Source organism: Oryctolagus cuniculus, chromosome 1, assembly GCF_051225735.1.
Source record: "Oryctolagus cuniculus isolate XC-2025 breed Fujian yellow rabbit chromosome 1, ASM5122573v1, whole genome shotgun sequence".
Lineage (NCBI taxonomy): Eukaryota > Metazoa > Chordata > Mammalia > Lagomorpha > Leporidae > Oryctolagus > Oryctolagus cuniculus.
This window is the reverse complement of record NC_142867.1, coordinates 213,102,419-213,119,746: the sequence shown is the minus strand read 5'-3', so window position 1 is coordinate 213,119,746 and position 17,328 is coordinate 213,102,419. Positions and strand designations below refer to the sequence as shown.

The window sequence follows — 17,328 nt, the reverse complement described above, 5'->3', positions numbered from 1 at the left end:
CATTGCTTACAAGAGTTTTTACTTCTTATCATGACACCACAGTTAGGGACTACTGGCCTAGAAGGCTTCTAATAGCCTCAAAGAGCTGGAATCTTCTGGTTCATGTAAGGTAACGTTCTGTTCTTAATTTAATGGTGAGAAGTCATTCTCACTACCCAACTGCAGAGTTTGTACCTGGGGTATTATGTCACATTAAGCTGCCACTTGCAATGCTGGCATCCCATACTGTGGTGCCAGTTTGAGTCCCCGCTGCTCTACTTCCTCTTGTTCCAGCTCCCTACTTACTAATGCACCTGGGAAGACAATGGAACATGGTGCAAGTACTTGGGTCCCTGTCACCCAAGTGGGAGACCAGGATGGTGTTCCTAGCTCCTGCCTTCAGTCTGGCCCAGAGCTGGATGTTGGAGCCATTTAGGGAGTGAACCATCAGGTGTAAGATGTCTGTCTGTCTCTGACACTCCTTCTCTCTCTCTGCCTTTCAAATAAATCTTAAGGGAAAAAAACATAATTGAATCCAAAATTATCACAGGAATTTAAACCTCATCAGATTTTGAATGTGTAAACAATTTGTATAAACAATTTAAACATGCATCTGATCATTTCTTTATCCCCAAATGGCATCCCCAAGCAGATGGGCTATTTCCAATTATAGTAATATAAAGCCCAATTATCATTCATTTGTGTTTCAAAATCTGTATTTCTATGTGAATTATAAAGCATATTTCTACAGTTAAAATTGATTGAACATATAATTAAAAATATAGTCATTCAGAAGACAGAAAGCACAATATTTTGGGAGCCATCATCCAGGTAGGAAATATGATTTCAAAATCCAGGTATTGATCTCCCACAGAGATGTCTTTTAAACAAGCAGATTCATACAATGATGCACAAATTTTCCAAAATTTATATTGGCCTTTACCTGAGTCAGTTCCAACAGCTGAACATTAGTGTTCTTGTTTTGTCCAAATCAAACAGGAACAAACCAGCTTGAATTTCACATCCCAAACAGCAGGTCAGATTTTCTCAATTCAAGAGGAAAACCAATGCTGAATTTCCATTCCTTTTTACTTTCATAGCACTGCATTTTTTAAGTAGATCTTTGGTCATTACTGTCAGTGTAGCTCTACATCCCCTTAAGCAATTGTCAGAAACCTCAGATGGGCTTTATAGCCAACTTAATTTCTGTATCCAAGCATATCATTCCAAAAACACTAATTAAAAATTAACTCTTCATGTATCAATAAAAGCATCCACTCAAGTATGAAGCAAATACTTTCATGTAACAGGATTTACAAACACAAATTACCTAAAGGCTATCCTGTAAAACTCATCTTTCAAAATGAATGAGGGACTTACTTACCTAAAGGAGAAAGCCAAGTCCCTTAGGATAATGAACACAGTCAAATGAGCCTGTTCTTTCAACCCAACGTGATGCCCGAGAATCATTAGTGGGCTCACATCTGGTGCACTTTTTATTTTTTCAGTTGTATTTTCTTTTCTACACAAAAGATCCAGCATGAAAGGCCATTCGCATCTTCTTTCTCCTTTTTTATCACAACAACTTTACGAAGGAAACTAAGGTTTCTTTCTGGCTAGTAGACGATAGTGCTGAGCTCTGTTCTATCAAATGCTCTATCCTACATGTGTTTGGAGGCTCCCACTGGGAAACTGTATCCATATTATCTTTTCTTTATTAAATGATGTCAGGCAGCCAATTGCCCTGTACTTCTGCTACTTTTATAGTATTCCTACTATGTGCACCAAAGTGCTCAACAGGATTTTTGAATTAATGAATATGATTAATTTTGGAACTTGCAAAATTTGAGGCCTTTAGATCATTTTATTCTTGCCCTCATCCATGGGAGCTGATATGCCTCACTTGGTCCTCATAGCAATAAACTGACTCCTGGCCATAATATTAAACAGATATCTCTTCCAGTAATAACACCATATCATCTTCAGTATATAATAACATATCAGTATATGATAACACCGTGTCTTCGGTATGTATGTATTGGACACTTAACATACGCTAAGCAACGTGTTTTTACTGGGATATGTAATAACTGCAACAGGCATGGTTGACAATAAGGCATTATTTCCCAAAATATACCATCAGAGATGACTTCAAGAGTATACGTGGATGAGTACTTTTTATTTTATTAAGTATGTCACTATCATCATGTGTATTATAGCAAATATAATCATCACAAATCCATTGATTTCAAAGATACTGCCTTGGCAGAGTACAGATAGGTAGTCTAGGGTAACAGATCCTAACTGGAGCCCACGAATTACAGGGGCACATGTTCAGACAATACATAGAACACAGCAAAAATAATGAAGGTGGTAAATTTCTCAAGTCCAAAACACTATCATCAGGTAACACACATAGATTCCTTGTTGAGAACTGGGATTGCAGCAAGACTTAGGGCAGGAATATCAAGGAGTGTTTTGCAAGTCTTTCCCTTGACCCAGCATGTCCAAGAATTGGATTTTCCTCGTACACGGTAGCAGTTATGAGGAAATAGCTGTGGTCTGGAGCGGAGGAACATGGGAGCCGAATTCCTGGTTCTGCCACCAGCTCTCACCACGAGCTTCTGGGAGAGCCCCTTCCTCCCTTTAAAGCTGCGCCCGAATTCTGAGACACCCTCTCCTTACTTCAAGAGTGAGCAAGACAATGGGCTTGTGACTGGCAAGACACCGGCACAAATATAAGGAGCGGGCGACGCGTTGGTCTATACCTTTCGGTCCATGTGTCATTTGCAGTTACGACGGCTGGGGAAACGCTAATCTTCGTGGTTTTTTTCTTCGTTGCCTGCATTTTGGTTTTTCTCAGGCTGAGGAAAAGAAGGTTTCCGAGAAGACTCTGCAGACCCCGCTGTTGCCTTCCCCCGTGGCCGAACACGTGAAGTGTAACATCCTGAAAGCCCAGCTGGAGAACGCCTCCCGAGGGAACGCCCAGGTGGGTGGAGCTTGCCGTCACGTGACCAGAGTTCCCCAGTGCTCTACAGGAGGACTGAGACACTGTGTCAGTCAGGAGACAGGAGCCTGGCCTTGGCGTATGAGCTGGGCCTTGAATATCAAACATCATTAAATGGTGAATGAAAGGCAGGAAGAGAACCCGGTTCTCCAGTGTTAAGGTGCATGATAGTCTTTAGCCCAGCCATGCCCTGTCTGCTCAGTCTACCCAGCTCACAGGACCCTGTTTGGAGCCACACACCTCTGAGGTAGCACAGGTAGCCACTGCAGGAAGTGCTTTGTATCCCAGTGGCTGAGGATCACAGGTGCTGTAAGTATGGAAATGTAGATGCATGGAGAAGTCCCTGAGCAGGGGCCACTGTGGCTTGCGCTGGTGTCTCTGAGCTCAGAGGCCAGTTCCTGAGGCTCCTGGATGCACACTCTGAGAAGGGGGGTGCCAGCCAGCAGGGGCTGCCCTGTCTGAGGTAGACACAAAGGCATTGGATCTACCACTGTGGGCAAACTCTAACCAAGGAGCACATCCCTTCCCATGGGCGCCCCCTGTTGACACAACCTGTCATGGAGCCCACAGGCCTAACAGGCTCCGGGCCCCAGTTCCACAAAGTAGAGGCAGGGCGGGAGGGTGGGTTTAGACATGAGGGGTGTTTACCACCATATACTCCCGAACTTGCCCCATGACGGTTATCACTGGCCATGTGTAGTGATAATGACCTCGCCCTCTGGCCACAAATGCAGCCTTGGGATCATTTTCTACACCATGTGCTGAGGCTGTACCACCAGGTGATCAGAGCTGGCACCCAACCTGAAACACATTTGCCAGCCCTGCCCTGGAAACATACAAATGCTACTGTTTGCCCATGATTTCATTAGAAAAGTATGTAACTGTCTACTTCTTTCCTATGAACCCAGGATCTATGCCAGTGTTGCCAAGGATAAAGCAAATGTTCATTAATTATTTTATTATTTCCATTTATATATATGGTAATCTGAATCATTTAGATCCTTCCAGAACCATACCATGAAAAATGAGAACACTTACCAAATTTTTTTTCCCATTTCTGGGTTTGTGATATGAAGAGGAGAAAGTAAGGTGTAGAACAGATTTCAAAGTCAGGTGGTCTGGGTTTGAGTCTTGATCTGCTGTTCATCAGCAATGTCACCCTAAGCTTGTTTTCTAACCTCTGTGAGCATCAGTTTTCTCATATGTAAAGTGGGATGACAGTACCTGCCACCTTAGTTTATGGTGAAGATTAAGTGAGATGACGTATGTGAAGTCTCTGATGCAGTGCTTTGCTGTACCACTGTGGACATACTGACGACAGTGGTTACAGATAATGAAACTGGTGGGGGCACTGACTGCTTGCAGATAACAGCAGTGGTACTTTTCACAATCAGGATAACTTCCCATCACAAATGCAGTTACATTGATATTAGAGTCCCAAATTCTCTTTGTTTTAATTCTACCTTAGTTGTTTTATTAAAGTATGCCATTTTTCTAACCTTACAGAACAACCAAAACTGATGTATGCAAGTATTACACGATTTACAAAGTTGATATTATCTACATTAGAAAGTTCTATTATGAAGGTGGGCGTTTGGCACAGATGGTTAAGGTGCCTCTTGGGTTGAGCACATCTCACGTCGGAATGCCTGGGTTCAAGCCTCAGCTCTGCTTATGAGTCTGCTTCCCTGCTGGTGTGCCCTCTGGGAGGCAGCAAGTGATGGCTCAAATACTTGGGTCTCTCACCCAAGTGGGACACCCAGAGTGAGGTCCAGGTTCCTACCTCTGGCCCCAGCCAACCCCCTGCTGTTGCAGGCATTTGGGAGTGAACCAGCAGATGGGAGCTCTGTCTGTCTCTCTCTCAATTTCTAAAATATATTTTATTTTGTAGAGTATAGGGGAGAGGTGAGAAACAGTTAAGAAGAAAAGAAAATGTCCTTTCCAGACATATGGAAGGGCACAAAGCAGGAAAGGGGAAGTGGGCGAGGTGTGAGGTCAGGAATTTCCAAGTGTTTCCCAAGATGTTCTAAGGGTGCCTCTATAGGATGGGCCCTGCTAATTCGGGAAATGCTGTACACCCAGTCCCCTGGGCCGTCCCCCCATACACATTAGCTCCCTGTAGGCTCAGGGACATTCTGCAAAATAGAAACCTTAGTTTTTTTCACACCTAGTTGGCTACAGAACACTGTATAAAGCAGCTGCCACTGACATCTATAGAGCTGGTGTCCTCGGGAGCACAGGAACGTGCGTGAGGAACCCCTGGGTTACAGTGGGCTCAGGGGTAGTGGCGGAGGGCTGGGGGTTGATGCACAGGCTAAGCGCACTGCTAGGGGCGTAAGTGTTCATTCTTTGTTGACGTCAAAGAAGATAAGGAAAAGAAGCAGAAATCAAATAGGCCAGGGGTGCCACCTGTCTTTTGCTAGCTCTACAAAAGGCTTTGATCCGGAAGTAGGATCCACATGTGGGCAACCGTGACTGGCTGGCAATGCAGGGACCTCCAAGTCGGTATCCTGGAGAGTTGTGCACCATGTGTCTCTAGAACAGAGGCCAGGGTCTGTGTGCTGTGTTAGCTGCTGCACTGATCACCGACCACTGACCACCGGTGTGAATTCAGCTGGCCTGCCTGGCTGAGTGAATGTCCCTTCCTCTCCTGCTGTTGTTTTGGGGACTCACCAGAGAGAGGGGAAGACAAAGCGTCCATCAAAATCATCCCAGGCTTGTCCCGCTGGTGTGAAAGGACAGATCTAAATTCCTTTACACTGTGAGTGCTTGTGTGAACACAGAGCTCACCAGTATTCCTCATCTAAATGGGAGGTGAGGGATGAAACCATGGCTCCAGCTTTTCCTATCCCATCCCTTTCTCATTCAAGCATGAGCTGGGACGCAGCAGGTGTTCCATAAAAGTGAGAATATAGGAATTGACTGCATTCATACGACTTGGAGTCTTTCTCCCCGTAGTGGGGAGTGACGCTGGAAAAAAATTTTTTTTTCAGTAACTTAAGTAAACAGCAGAGCAAGGTTTGCTATTGATTGAACCATTAGTGAGCTGCCTCTTCTGTCCACCTTCATGTTTCTGTCGTCCTTTGGATGTAAGACTTGAAAACATCCTCACATGCCATTATACTCAGTTCTGACTAACCTGACCGTTGTCTCTAACAGATTGGAAAAGAAGAAGCAACGTTTGTAAATATCAATAAGAAAACCAGTCTTCTGGACGCTAATGTAAGGTCTGTTGCTTCTTGTTTGAATGGGGAAACGATATGCTCTGTATCATCAGCATCATTCTCAAAACATTGCTCCTGGGGGAAATGATAAAACTGGAGAAGAAAAATAAAACTGAGGAATGTAGCCCAAAGAGACGTGCTTAAACGACTTCCGTTAAGCCTCAGAAATGCCTCTTAGTTTCAGTGTTACTATCTCTACACACTCCGCTAACGAAGAGCTCCACCCCTTTGGGTTGTCTTTCAGGCTTGTAGAGCTGCCCGTGACATTCCTGTGTGTGAAGTCCTTTAAAAGCCCTGACTGCTCTCCCAGTAGAGTCCGCCCGCCTTCGAGCTCCAGAGGCCTCTGCGTTCCCTGTTATCACGGCCCTGCCCTTTCACTAGGCCCTCTCTTAGCTGCAGTCCAGGTGTCCCGAGTCTCCACTCCTGTCTCCCACCTTGGTGGTCCTCCATGCAGTTCTCCTAGGTTCCAGCCACTCCACCCAGTCAAGGCTGCGTACTGCCGCCATGGGTGGGGAGTCCTCCAGGGCCCATGTTCCGTTCACTCTGCAGTCCCAACTGGAGGAGACCATGAACACAGCATACGCTGGCCCCACTCTGTAGGTACTCATTAACATGTTTATTCAACCAGCATTTCTGCTGCACTGACTACATACACAGCTCTGGATCAGGCACTTAATAGAAGACACTATAGAAGCCTGGAAGTGTTCATTGGTTTCCTGGGGCCCTCAACTTATTTCGATGCCCCTTTAGTCTCAGAAGACAATTGCTGATTTTTTAAAAATGAAATTAGGGGGCTATTGTTGTGGTGCAATAGGTTAAGCCACCACTCACAACACCTGCATCCTGTATTGAAGTGCCACTGCAAGTCTGAGCTGCCCTACTTCCTCTGATCCAGCTTTCTGCAAGTACACATGGGAAGCAGCAGTGACCCAAGTGCTTGGGCCCCCAGCACCCATGTGGGAGGCCAGGGTGGAGTTCCTGGCTCCTGGCTTTGGCCCAGACCTGGCCGTTGCAGCCATTTGGGGAGTGAACAGCAGATGGAAGGTCTTTTTTCTTTGTCTCTCATTCTCTCTCTGTTGCTCTACCTTCCAAATGAATAAATAAATAACCCTTGGGAAAAAAATAAAAATAAAATTGTGGCTAGTGTTTGGCATAGTGGTGTGAGTGGTGTGGGTCCCCTCCTTGGGGTTCCCACATGCTGTATGGAGGGCCTGATCCGAGTCCCAGCTACTCTGCTTCTGATTCAGCTGCCTGCTAATTTACATGTTGGGAGGCATCAGGTAATGGCTCAAATACTTGGGTCCTTGCCACCATATAAGAGACCTCGGTTGAGTTGTGAGGTCTCCTGGCTATTACAAGCATTTTTGGGGTGAACCAGCTGATGGAAGATCTCACTCTGTCTCTCTGTCTTTCATGTAAAATGAAAATAAGTAAATAAAAATTAAATAAAAAAGAAATTAGTCATGACTAATATGACAGTGTGAAAGCTTTTCTTTAAATCAGTTTTGAGTAGGACCCATTGGTTATATGGCATACAACGGCTCTTCGAAAAGCTGATAAAAATGCATAGAATGAAAAAACTATGCATCAATTTCCACGGTAGTTTTTGGACCAAAAGAAACTTCTTTTCTTTTTTTTTTTTTTTGAAAGATTTATTTATTTATTTGAAAGTCAGAGTTACACAGAGAGAGGAGAGGCAGAGAGAGAGAGAGGTCTTCCATCCATTGGGTCACTCCCCAATTGGCCACAATGGCTAATCCAAAGCTGAGCCAATCCGAAGTCAGGAGCCAGGAGCTTCTTCTGGGTCTCCCACGCGGGTGCTGGGGCCCAAGGACTTGGGCCATCTTCTACTGCTCTCCCAGGACACAGCAGAGAGCTGGATCGGAAGTGGAGCAGCTGCGTCTCAAACTGGCGCCCACATGGAATGCCGGTGCTTAAGACCAGGGCGTTAACCCACTGTGCCACAGCGCTGGCCCTGAAACGTATCTTCTAATTCTATTGTTTCATGAATTTCTGAAGTACTCCTGGAATTTCTTGAGGAAATATAAACATGAAACTTAATTTTTAACATTTTCATATGTACATGAAATTAAACTTTTAGAGCAAGTCCTGAAGGTCTTCTGATTATACGTTTTTCATGCAAAATATACTATAGTTCATTATCACTTTAAAAATGTATATTCTGTACTGTGTTTAAAATAACGTAGCTTCCAGATTATTGGGAAGTGCATATGGGTTACCCTAGGTTTCTCTGCATTTGTTTGCCTGACAAAACCTGGTGATGAATGAAACCTTCATAGCAGGGAGTGGGAGTGCACTTCTGAGTGGGACAGTTTTATTTGTTAGCCCAAGTATATTTACTTCCCCATTTGCTGTGTTTTCTGCCCAGTGGCTTTTAAATTTTTTCTATGATTTTAAGGTAGTAATTATTAAGTCAGTAAAGCAGAAAGACAAAAAATGAATGGCCAATGTTATTGAGAAAGCAGTCCCTCCAGCCAAAACAAGAGATTCAGCCTGTATGTTGGTGTTCTTTTTCTCCGTATGTCTCTAGAAGTCCTATTCCCATACGTGTGGAAACTGCCCAGCCAGCCGTGGAAAAGCCGGAAATCAAGCCGCCCCGAGTGAGGAAGTTGACAAGACAGTATAGCTTGTGAGTTCTGCACTGCGAGTTTTTCAATTATGACAGCCACAGTGATGCTAACTGTTCAATTACGGATGCTTCTTGACCTTTAAGGCCGTTTCCAGAGAGCCACTTCCCAAATTCTGTTGATTTCTAATTTAGATACTAATGGGACTAGATTTTCCTCCCTGAAAACATGACGTAGTTGGCCAATGTATTCATAATTGATTGCAGTAGAACAAATTACTCCAGGATTTGGTGTGTGGCAGGACAGTCCACATGTATCAGCTGTGGTTTTGTCTGTTGGGAGCATGAGCATGGCTTAGCTGGATCTGCCATGGCCGCGTCTCTCACAGGCTACATTCAAGCTGTTGGCAAGGGCTGTGGTCTCATCTGAGGGTTCACCCAGGTGGTTGCTGACGAGATCCAGTTCCTTGGGGGCTGTTGGACCAATGTTGCTCTCAGTTTGTAGCCATGTGCACTTCCTCAGCTTTGTCCATTAGAGAAGCACTCATTAGAACCAGTGAGAGTGGTAGCAGGGCCAAAGCCACAGCCTTTTGTAATCTGTCTCAGAAATGACATCCCATCACTTTTGCCACATGTCATTCATTAGGAGCAAGACACTAGATCTTGCTCATACTCAAGAGGTGGCTTTGGATGACACATCAGTACCAGGGTGGGGGTCCTTGGGGCCACAATGGAAGCTGCCTTCCACAGCATATTACTGCAAGGTGACCCGATCTGTCCACAGTGCCAGCGCTAATCACTAAGCCATCTATGAGGCCTATGGAGAGAGCCCTGTCCCAGAGGGTCCCAGGACCACCAGGGGCCAGCTTAGCTTAACCAAAGTCTGTGGCGTGCATAGGCCTGTTCTAGGCACAGTTGGGGAATAGCAAAGTGATTGTGACAATTCCCACCCAAGGACTCACAGTTTATTAGAGGGAAAGACAAGTTCACAAATAATTACAATCCAAAGATAGGTAAAAGCTGTAGTACGGGTGATGGTGAGGTCAATAATATTTGTAATGATGTTCTCAGTGAGGGGTCCGTTTCTTGGCCCCCTTGCCTGCAGCCCAAGCATAGGACCTGGAGTTGCAGTTGGCCAGAGAGCAGCAGGCCTGGGACTCAGTGGAAAGCGAGGGGCCCTGGAGCTGGAGAGGCTCCTGTTGAGCACACTTTCTGCTTTCTAGCTGTTAAGATTTATTCTTTGAGCCTCTCTTTCTTTGTCTGTAAAATGGGTGTGATAATAGTGTCCTCTGAGGAATTTTGTGATAGCTAACATGGCCACAGGATGTGCTCCCCTTCCTTCCTTCTCCAGGACTTGGACACCTCTGGGAAATTGTTGAATTTAGGGAGTACCCAGGACAGGGAGCACCACTCCTGGTGTAATTCTCAAAGCACCACCGCGGACCTGCCATTTGCACCTTTGCAAAGGAAAAGAAGAGTGCACAGGATCGGAGCAGACACGTCCTCATTAGCCCTACTAGAAACTTCTGGGTAGTGTAGCGGTACATTTCCAGGGAAGTCAGAACAAGTAAGGTTCAAATAAGTAGCAGTCCTCAGTGGTCTCTGGGGAAAACTTAAACCACAAAAATCTGCTTCCCCGAGGATAATGCTGCAGGGATTTGTTTTTTCCTTTTACGTTTTTAAACTCAAAACATAATTACCACCCACCTGGGATGTGGAATTGTATCTGAAACCGTGACTGACTGACTACATGACCTGGAAGGAGATTTCACTCACTCAGCAAATTGACTCTCTGAAGGAACCTTTCTCAAGCCTCTAATTTCACACACACATGTCTTAAGCTGCCCCAAAATATTCTCCTTGGAAAATCTAAGGATGACAGCATTTCCCCATTAGCAGAAATTAGCAAAACTAACGGGTGAGGTTTTCCCCGTGTGCAGTTTCTGTCCCAGAAGTAGTTCTTGGATCCTTGACCCTGGTTGTCATTCCTTTGTTCATCTCTTGTGCATAGATGCCATGGAAGTTGTTAAACACACACTCAAGGAATGAGCAGCTGGGGAAACTCTAATTTCTGATTTCCCAGAAGCATTTTCTGAATGATGAGATGTGTGTGCACGCATGGCCCTTCGGGCTGTTATGTTATTCCCAATTCCTAGGCCAGAATTAAGCGTACTCAGATGGTAGTAGTGACTTCACTAAGAGCAACAAAACATCCAGGTACTCTAAACAGGCTTTCAAACCACTGCTTTGAAGGTTATCCACAAAAGCCTTGCCTGTGTTCTTTCCTGGAAGTGGGACAGGGAGGAGAATGGTGACCTCTGTGCGCAGAGAGAAAGAAGTCAAGGAACTCTGCTCAGAGTTTGAGGCAGGTGAAAGTGTCGTATTATACTGAAGCCAAATAGCACCTCTAGGGAATGATATACTACTGTATTTTCCCCAGAAACACAACTTTAGGATAAACAGAATATAAGTGTTTAAAAATTCCACAGACAATTCAGAAAAATTCAAATTTGAAAAGTCACCAATTTCCCAGACAAATGCTATCAAATATAACATTTTGATTGTTAAGACAGAAAGAAATAATTTCAAAGCAAAGATCATTCTATAGGTAAATTTTATTTACTAAGGAGCTGGCATCGTGGCACAGTAGGGTAAGCTGCTCCTTGCGATGTCAGCCTCCCAGACTGGGGTATGGGTTTGAGTCCCGGCTACCAGCTTCCTGCTAGTGCATCTGCATCTGGGAAGGCAACAGAAGGTGACCCTTATACTTGGGTCCCTGCTACCCATGTAGGAGACCAGAATGAAGATTTGGCTCCTGGCTTTGGCCTGGCCCAGACCTGGTTACTGAGGCCATTTAGGAGGTGGACCAGCAGATGAAAGATCTCTGTCACTCTAACTTTCAAATAAATAAGTAAATGCTTTTTTTAAAAAAGTACTTAGTAAAATTTTGCTGTGTAACAACACGGGCAAAATTGGAAGACTTGCAGACTTTCAGACAGATTTCCTTGTCCTAAGACCTAAGTTAAGATCCAGGATTACAAAAACCAAAGTCATTTTCTTTTCCTTTTTTTTTTTTTTTTTTTTGGACAGGCAGAGTGGACAGTGAGAGAGAGAGAGACAGAGAGAAAGGTCTTCCTTTTGCCGTTGGTTCACCCTCCAATGGCTGCCGCAGCCGACGCACTGCGGCCAGCAGACCGCGCTGATCTGAAGGCAGGAGCCAGGTGCCTCTCCTGGTCTCCCATGTGGGTGCAGGGCCCAAGGACTTGGGCCATCCTCCACTGCACTCCCGGCCATAGCAGAGAGCTGGCCTGGAAGAGGGGCAACCGGGACAGAATCCGGTGCCCCGACCGGGACTAGAACCCGGTGTGCTGGCGCCGCAGGCGGAAGATTAGCCTATTGAGCCGCGGCACCGGCCTACAAAAACCAAAGTCATTTTCAATTTTAGACAATATTAAGTTGGCTTACTGGTCTTCGATATAAAATAAACCATAGCTATGCTTTTAAGGTGACCATATTCTTTTAATGAGGGTATAAAAAAGGGCTCCACACCCCTCCACTTAACTAGGTATGTGATCAGTCTTTTTCAGTGAGGTAAAACAATTTAACTTCTTGACTTACCCGGGTGTATGACCTTGAGGAATTGATTTCACAGCCGTCCACTAAGTGGCACATCTGGTTCTCTGGAAAATGGCGATCGTAATGCAGGCTTGTTGTGAAAATTAAACAGGCAAATGCAGGTGGAGCTGATCTGACCTGCTTCAGCTGCTGAATCCAGATGGGCGGTGCCTTACTCATTTTTCCACGTGGTTGCTCAAACCTCACCTTTCCCCCTTTTTTGGGGTAATGAATCCTAAATCCTCCTCCTGGGACGTCTTGATACACAGAATGCACTAAAATCTCTCAGGGTCTCCCTTCATCGGGGCCACCCATGCTGCAGCTGTGCCCTGTGGCCACATATTTCCCAGGAGACCCACTGCTATGGGACCCCCATTAGGGACCTTGCCCAGGCCACCTTGGGCCAACTGGTGGTCACTCTTGAGCTCAGCTGTCATTTGTAAAACACAACCCTGTGTCAGGGTGGCTCCAGAAGTTCTACAGGGAGACCCGTAGGGGCTGTGGGCCTGGCGTCCTCAAGGCCACCTTCAAGTGTAAAAGTTCCCTGGAAGGACTCACGGAACTCAGGCATACTCAGGGTCTATTGCAGCTAAAGGATATGGATTAATAGAGAAGGAAGAGGGCACATAGGGTGGAGTCCCAGGAAAACCAGACAGGAGCTGCAATTCCTCTCCCCTCAGAGTCACGTGGACAATGATTTATTCTCCCAACAACATACACAGTGCGTTATCAACCAGGGAAGCTCACTGGAGGAATAAAAACTTCGGCACCCAGAGTTTTTATTGGGAATCAGTCACATAGGCACGGCGCACCCACATGACCATCCTTAGCTGACCTTATCATCCCCCTGGACGTCCAGCTGATACAGTGTGGCCCAGACACCTGGACAGCATGAGCTCCCTGGCCTGGCCCCGGGTGTTGGGTATGACAGACACTCCTGCCAGACAGGAGATTCCCCTGTCCCAGAGGTTGTCTCCCAGGAGCTCACCAGTACCTGTGGTTGCTTTGGAATGTGCAGAGTGAGAACCCCCCAGGCCTGCTGAGTTAACGCTGGGTTGCATAGGCAGTGATCCTGTGGACATGGGGGAACAGGAGACTTGTCTTAATCTCCATCTGAGAAGTAACTGTACTGAGAACGAGGTCTCAGTGGCACTGCTTCAGAGCTGTGCCAGGATGACCAGGTCAGAGGGGATTACAGCCTTGACACAGCACGTGGGAGCTCAAAGCCTCCCCCCAGATCCAAGCCCTAGAGGGAAGTCCAGGGGGGCAGATCAGACTTTAACTCCCTGATGGTGACTTCCTGTCTGGTGTCCCTTTTGGCCTGGGTGACCTGATTCCATCAGACAGATTCTGAGACCAGAGATATTTGGCTCCAAAACAGATTTGTCCAATTCTTCCCTTGTGACCATACAAAAGGTTTTTCATACCAATAAACAAACAAACAAACAGTTGCACCTGTTAGATTGTAACCTGTTATATGACAAAAGGGGCCATACACCCTTCATTCAGAGTAGTGAGTTCCTATGAGTCTGTAATACCCATTATGGGATGCTATTCAAAGTGAGATCTCTGGGGCAGGTGTTTAGCCTAGTGGTTATAATGCCAGTGAAGATGTCCAATGTCCCACATTGGAGTACTTGGGTTCAGTACCCGGCTCTGGTTCCTGAATCCAGCTTCCTGCTATTGCAGACCCTGGGAGGCAGCAATGATGGCTCAAGTGACTAGGTTCCTGCCACACACGTGGGAGACCTGGACTGAGTTCCTGGCTCCTGGCTTTGTCCTGGTCCCGCCCCAGCTGTTGTGAGCACTTGGGGAAGTGAACCAGCATTTGAAAGCAGTCTCTTTCTCTCCATCTCTCTGTGTCTGTCTGTCTCTGTCTCTGTCTCTGTCTCTGTCTCTCTCTGCCTCTAAATAAATAAAGAAATTTTTAAATAGGCCACATCTTAAAGAAATACAGAATAAGGCCTGTTGATTTGGTGTTTCCTCAGAAGGTTGAAGCCTGGAAGTACCTAGGATGCAGCCATCCCATTCCTAGGTGGAATTCCAGTCCTAAAGATTTGAAGGCAGAGAGTGAAACAGATATTTGTACATTCATGTTCAAAGCAGCCTTATTCACCCTATCCAAAACAGAAACAACCTGGTATCCATAACAAATGAATGGATAAACAAAACATGATATACCCATACAGTGGAGTGTTTTTTCCATAGAGGAATGCATTTTTGATCTGTGCTTTGGAAACACTATGGCAAATGCAAGAAACCCAACGCAGAAGGGCCCATGTTGTATGATTCTGCTTATGTGGGATACTTGGAATAGGCTCAATCATTGAGAACAGAAAGTAGAATAGATGTTAGCAGAGGCTGTGGGGAGGGTGCCATAGGCAGTTACTTTTCAGTAATAATACAGAGTTTCTATTGGAATCTATGGACAAGTTTTGGGGTTAGATCATGGTGATGGTGATGTGACATTGTGAATACATTTAATGCCACTGAATGGCATTGAATTAAATTAACACTTAACATAGTTAAAACCATAAGTGTCATGTTGTGTATATTTTATCACAATTTGCTAAAAAGGAACCCTGGCAAGTGGCAGCAGTCCGAGTGTGCTTTGGCCAGAATGCCAGACATCTGGCGGCCATCATCTGTAGGGAGCCTCCGCCCCTCCCGCCAGCCTCCGCAGCCCTCCTTCCCTGCGTGCACGCCTCACAGCCTGTGTATTATTGTAATGAGCAGAGCTTCATGTGCTTTTAGTAACCGCAGTGATGAAGACGACCTCCCTCCAGACCTGGCCGAGGCCGTGGGAACCACCCCAGCTACCGCCGCGAACAGCTCGTCGGCCGCCACCCAAGTCTCTGTGCCGCTGGCGTCCCCTAAGGTCCAGAAAGTCAGCTCACCTCCAAAGTCTGAAGGCAAGGGCCCGCTGTCCCCAGGGGCCAAGGTATGGGGGAGTCCTGAGGTATGGCCACACCAGCTGGGCATTCGGTGTCTGTGAGTGAGCGGGTTACCCTGTGTTTCATGGAACCTGTCCCCAGAATGGAAGCCAGCCGTGCAGGAGGGGCGGGAGAATATGAATCCATATGCCCTGTCTGAACAGCGTAAGTGATCTTGGAAGGAGTTTTGACTCAAAATACGTGCCCTTCCTGGGCTCTATACTCCACCATGAAGATCAAAAGTGGGAAGTACGGTAATGAACAATTTGGAGGAGCAAACAGTCCACCTAGTGGATAAGCTGTGTTAACGCTTTCAGAATGGGAAGTACCATTCTGTTTGCCAAAATTGCTCGAGATGTGAACAGGCAATGACGAGGGCCTTGCACAAGACACTTCTGTTGGTTCTTTATGAGTGATCTCTAGCTGTGGTCACCCTTCAGCAATTGGTCCAAATACAGTCGAACCTCTTGTTCACCAAGTGAATGCTGAGGTAGAGGTGGCCTGGGGCCACAGAGCCACAGCAAAGCTGTGTGCCCAGGCGGGGCCCTGAAGGCAAGAGCAGAGTTTGAACCTGTCCTCAGCCCCTCTGTTCACAAGCCTTGAGATGGCTTGATAGGTGCAGTCATTTCCAACGTCTTTGGTTTTCCAAGCCTCAGTTTCCTTCTCCTAAAAACAGGGATAAGATCTACCTGGCATCGGGTGCAGTGGGGGCTCGAGGGCCTGTGCAGACTTGGTGCCCCAGCATCAAGGATCTCGGTTCCTGCCAAGACCTACCTGGCAGGGATGCAGGCCCACCTCTCCTGTGACCAGAAGCGGTCTTGCATTGGTCCCTTCCCCAGTGTCTCCAGGAATTCCTCCGTGTTCCTCCCAGGGGAAGCTTGGCTGGACCCTCATTCGGTGACTGCCCCAGACTGCTCTGCTTCTCTGTGGATCACCTCTGGCCACCTCAAGTCAGGTTCCTCCCTGCTGTGGACAGTCCCCCGGCCAGCTGTGTCCCGTGTGTGCACACAGGATTCTGTCCTCTCCCCCGCCACTGAGGTCCAAACAGGCTGAAAAATTCAGAGCACAGATGCTGGGGAGAGGGGAAGCAGTCTCCGACCAGAGGCACAGAGCTCCCTCTGCTGGCCGTCTCTCTCCTGAGGGCTCTGCCTGCACCCTAGTGATGGAGCTGTTTTTTTTTTCCCTCAAAGGGCCTGAAGGCCACAGGTGCAGCTAGGACCTCAAAGCAGAACACAACGTTTTCCAGAACCAGGAACGCGATGTGCGGAGGTGCCCTGCCCCCCCCCCCCCCCCCCAGTGATCTTCCCCATCGTCCTGCTATCCTTTAGCCCCTGAAGGCCAGCTGAGCCTCCGGCTCAGGTCCAAGTCTTTGCTTTCTCCTTTTACATTCAAAAGGCTCCTTAAAGTGTTTTTGCCTGGAGACTAAAGAACACTCAAAGCACTTGAGAGGCGTTGTTTGTAGCTTTTAAAAAAGAAGACCATCTAGGAGCAGAGTCTGGCCAAGTAGTTAAGATGCTGGTGTCCCACCTTGGAGTATCTTGGTTCAGTTCCCCTCCTGACTTCAGCTTCCTGCTAATGCAGGAAGTAATTGAGTTTCTGCTGCCCGTACCTGCCTTGAGTTCCAAGCTTCTAGAAGCATCTAAAGGAGTTGAACCAGGGAATGAAAGCTCTCTTTGTGTGTCTCTTGAATGAATAAATAAATAATTTAAAAGGATGACTCCTCATCCCATGATCTGCTTGTACGTAATGCATGTTTTAGAAAAAAAACTGAGTTTCAGAATCAACATTCTGTGTTTTGTTCATTTGATTTTTTAAAATATTTGAGGGCAGGGAGGGGCAGGAGAGAGATTGAGTTCCATCCCTGGTTGTCTCCCCAAATGCCCGCAATGGCCAGGGCTGGATCTGTGGCTTCCCAGACTCTGCATGAGCAGGAATCTGGAGTCAGGAGCTGGAGCTGGCAAAAGAACCCATACACTCTGATGT

At 46.5% G+C, this 17,328-nt stretch overlaps 1 protein-coding gene across 4 annotated transcripts in view; it reads left to right on the top strand.

Annotated features, from left to right (window-relative positions):
- EPB41L4B (erythrocyte membrane protein band 4.1 like 4B) overlaps nt 1–17,328 on the top strand; it is a 158,590-nt gene that overhangs the window by 114,171 nt on the left and 27,091 nt on the right. For 2 of the 4 annotated variants that reach the window (XM_051843334.3, XM_051843327.3), the window contains exons 18-21: nt 2,843–2,968; nt 6,146–6,213; nt 8,762–8,860; nt 15,176–15,353. In XM_051843334.3, the coding sequence (XP_051699294.3) occupies nt 2,843–2,968; nt 6,146–6,213; nt 8,762–8,860; nt 15,176–15,353 (471 nt within the window). Of the gene's footprint in view, nt 1–2,842; nt 2,969–6,145; nt 6,214–8,761; nt 8,861–15,166; nt 15,354–17,328 lie in introns of all 4 variants that reach the window. The other 2 variants (XM_051843328.3, XM_017346908.4) reach the window with 1 other exon arrangement.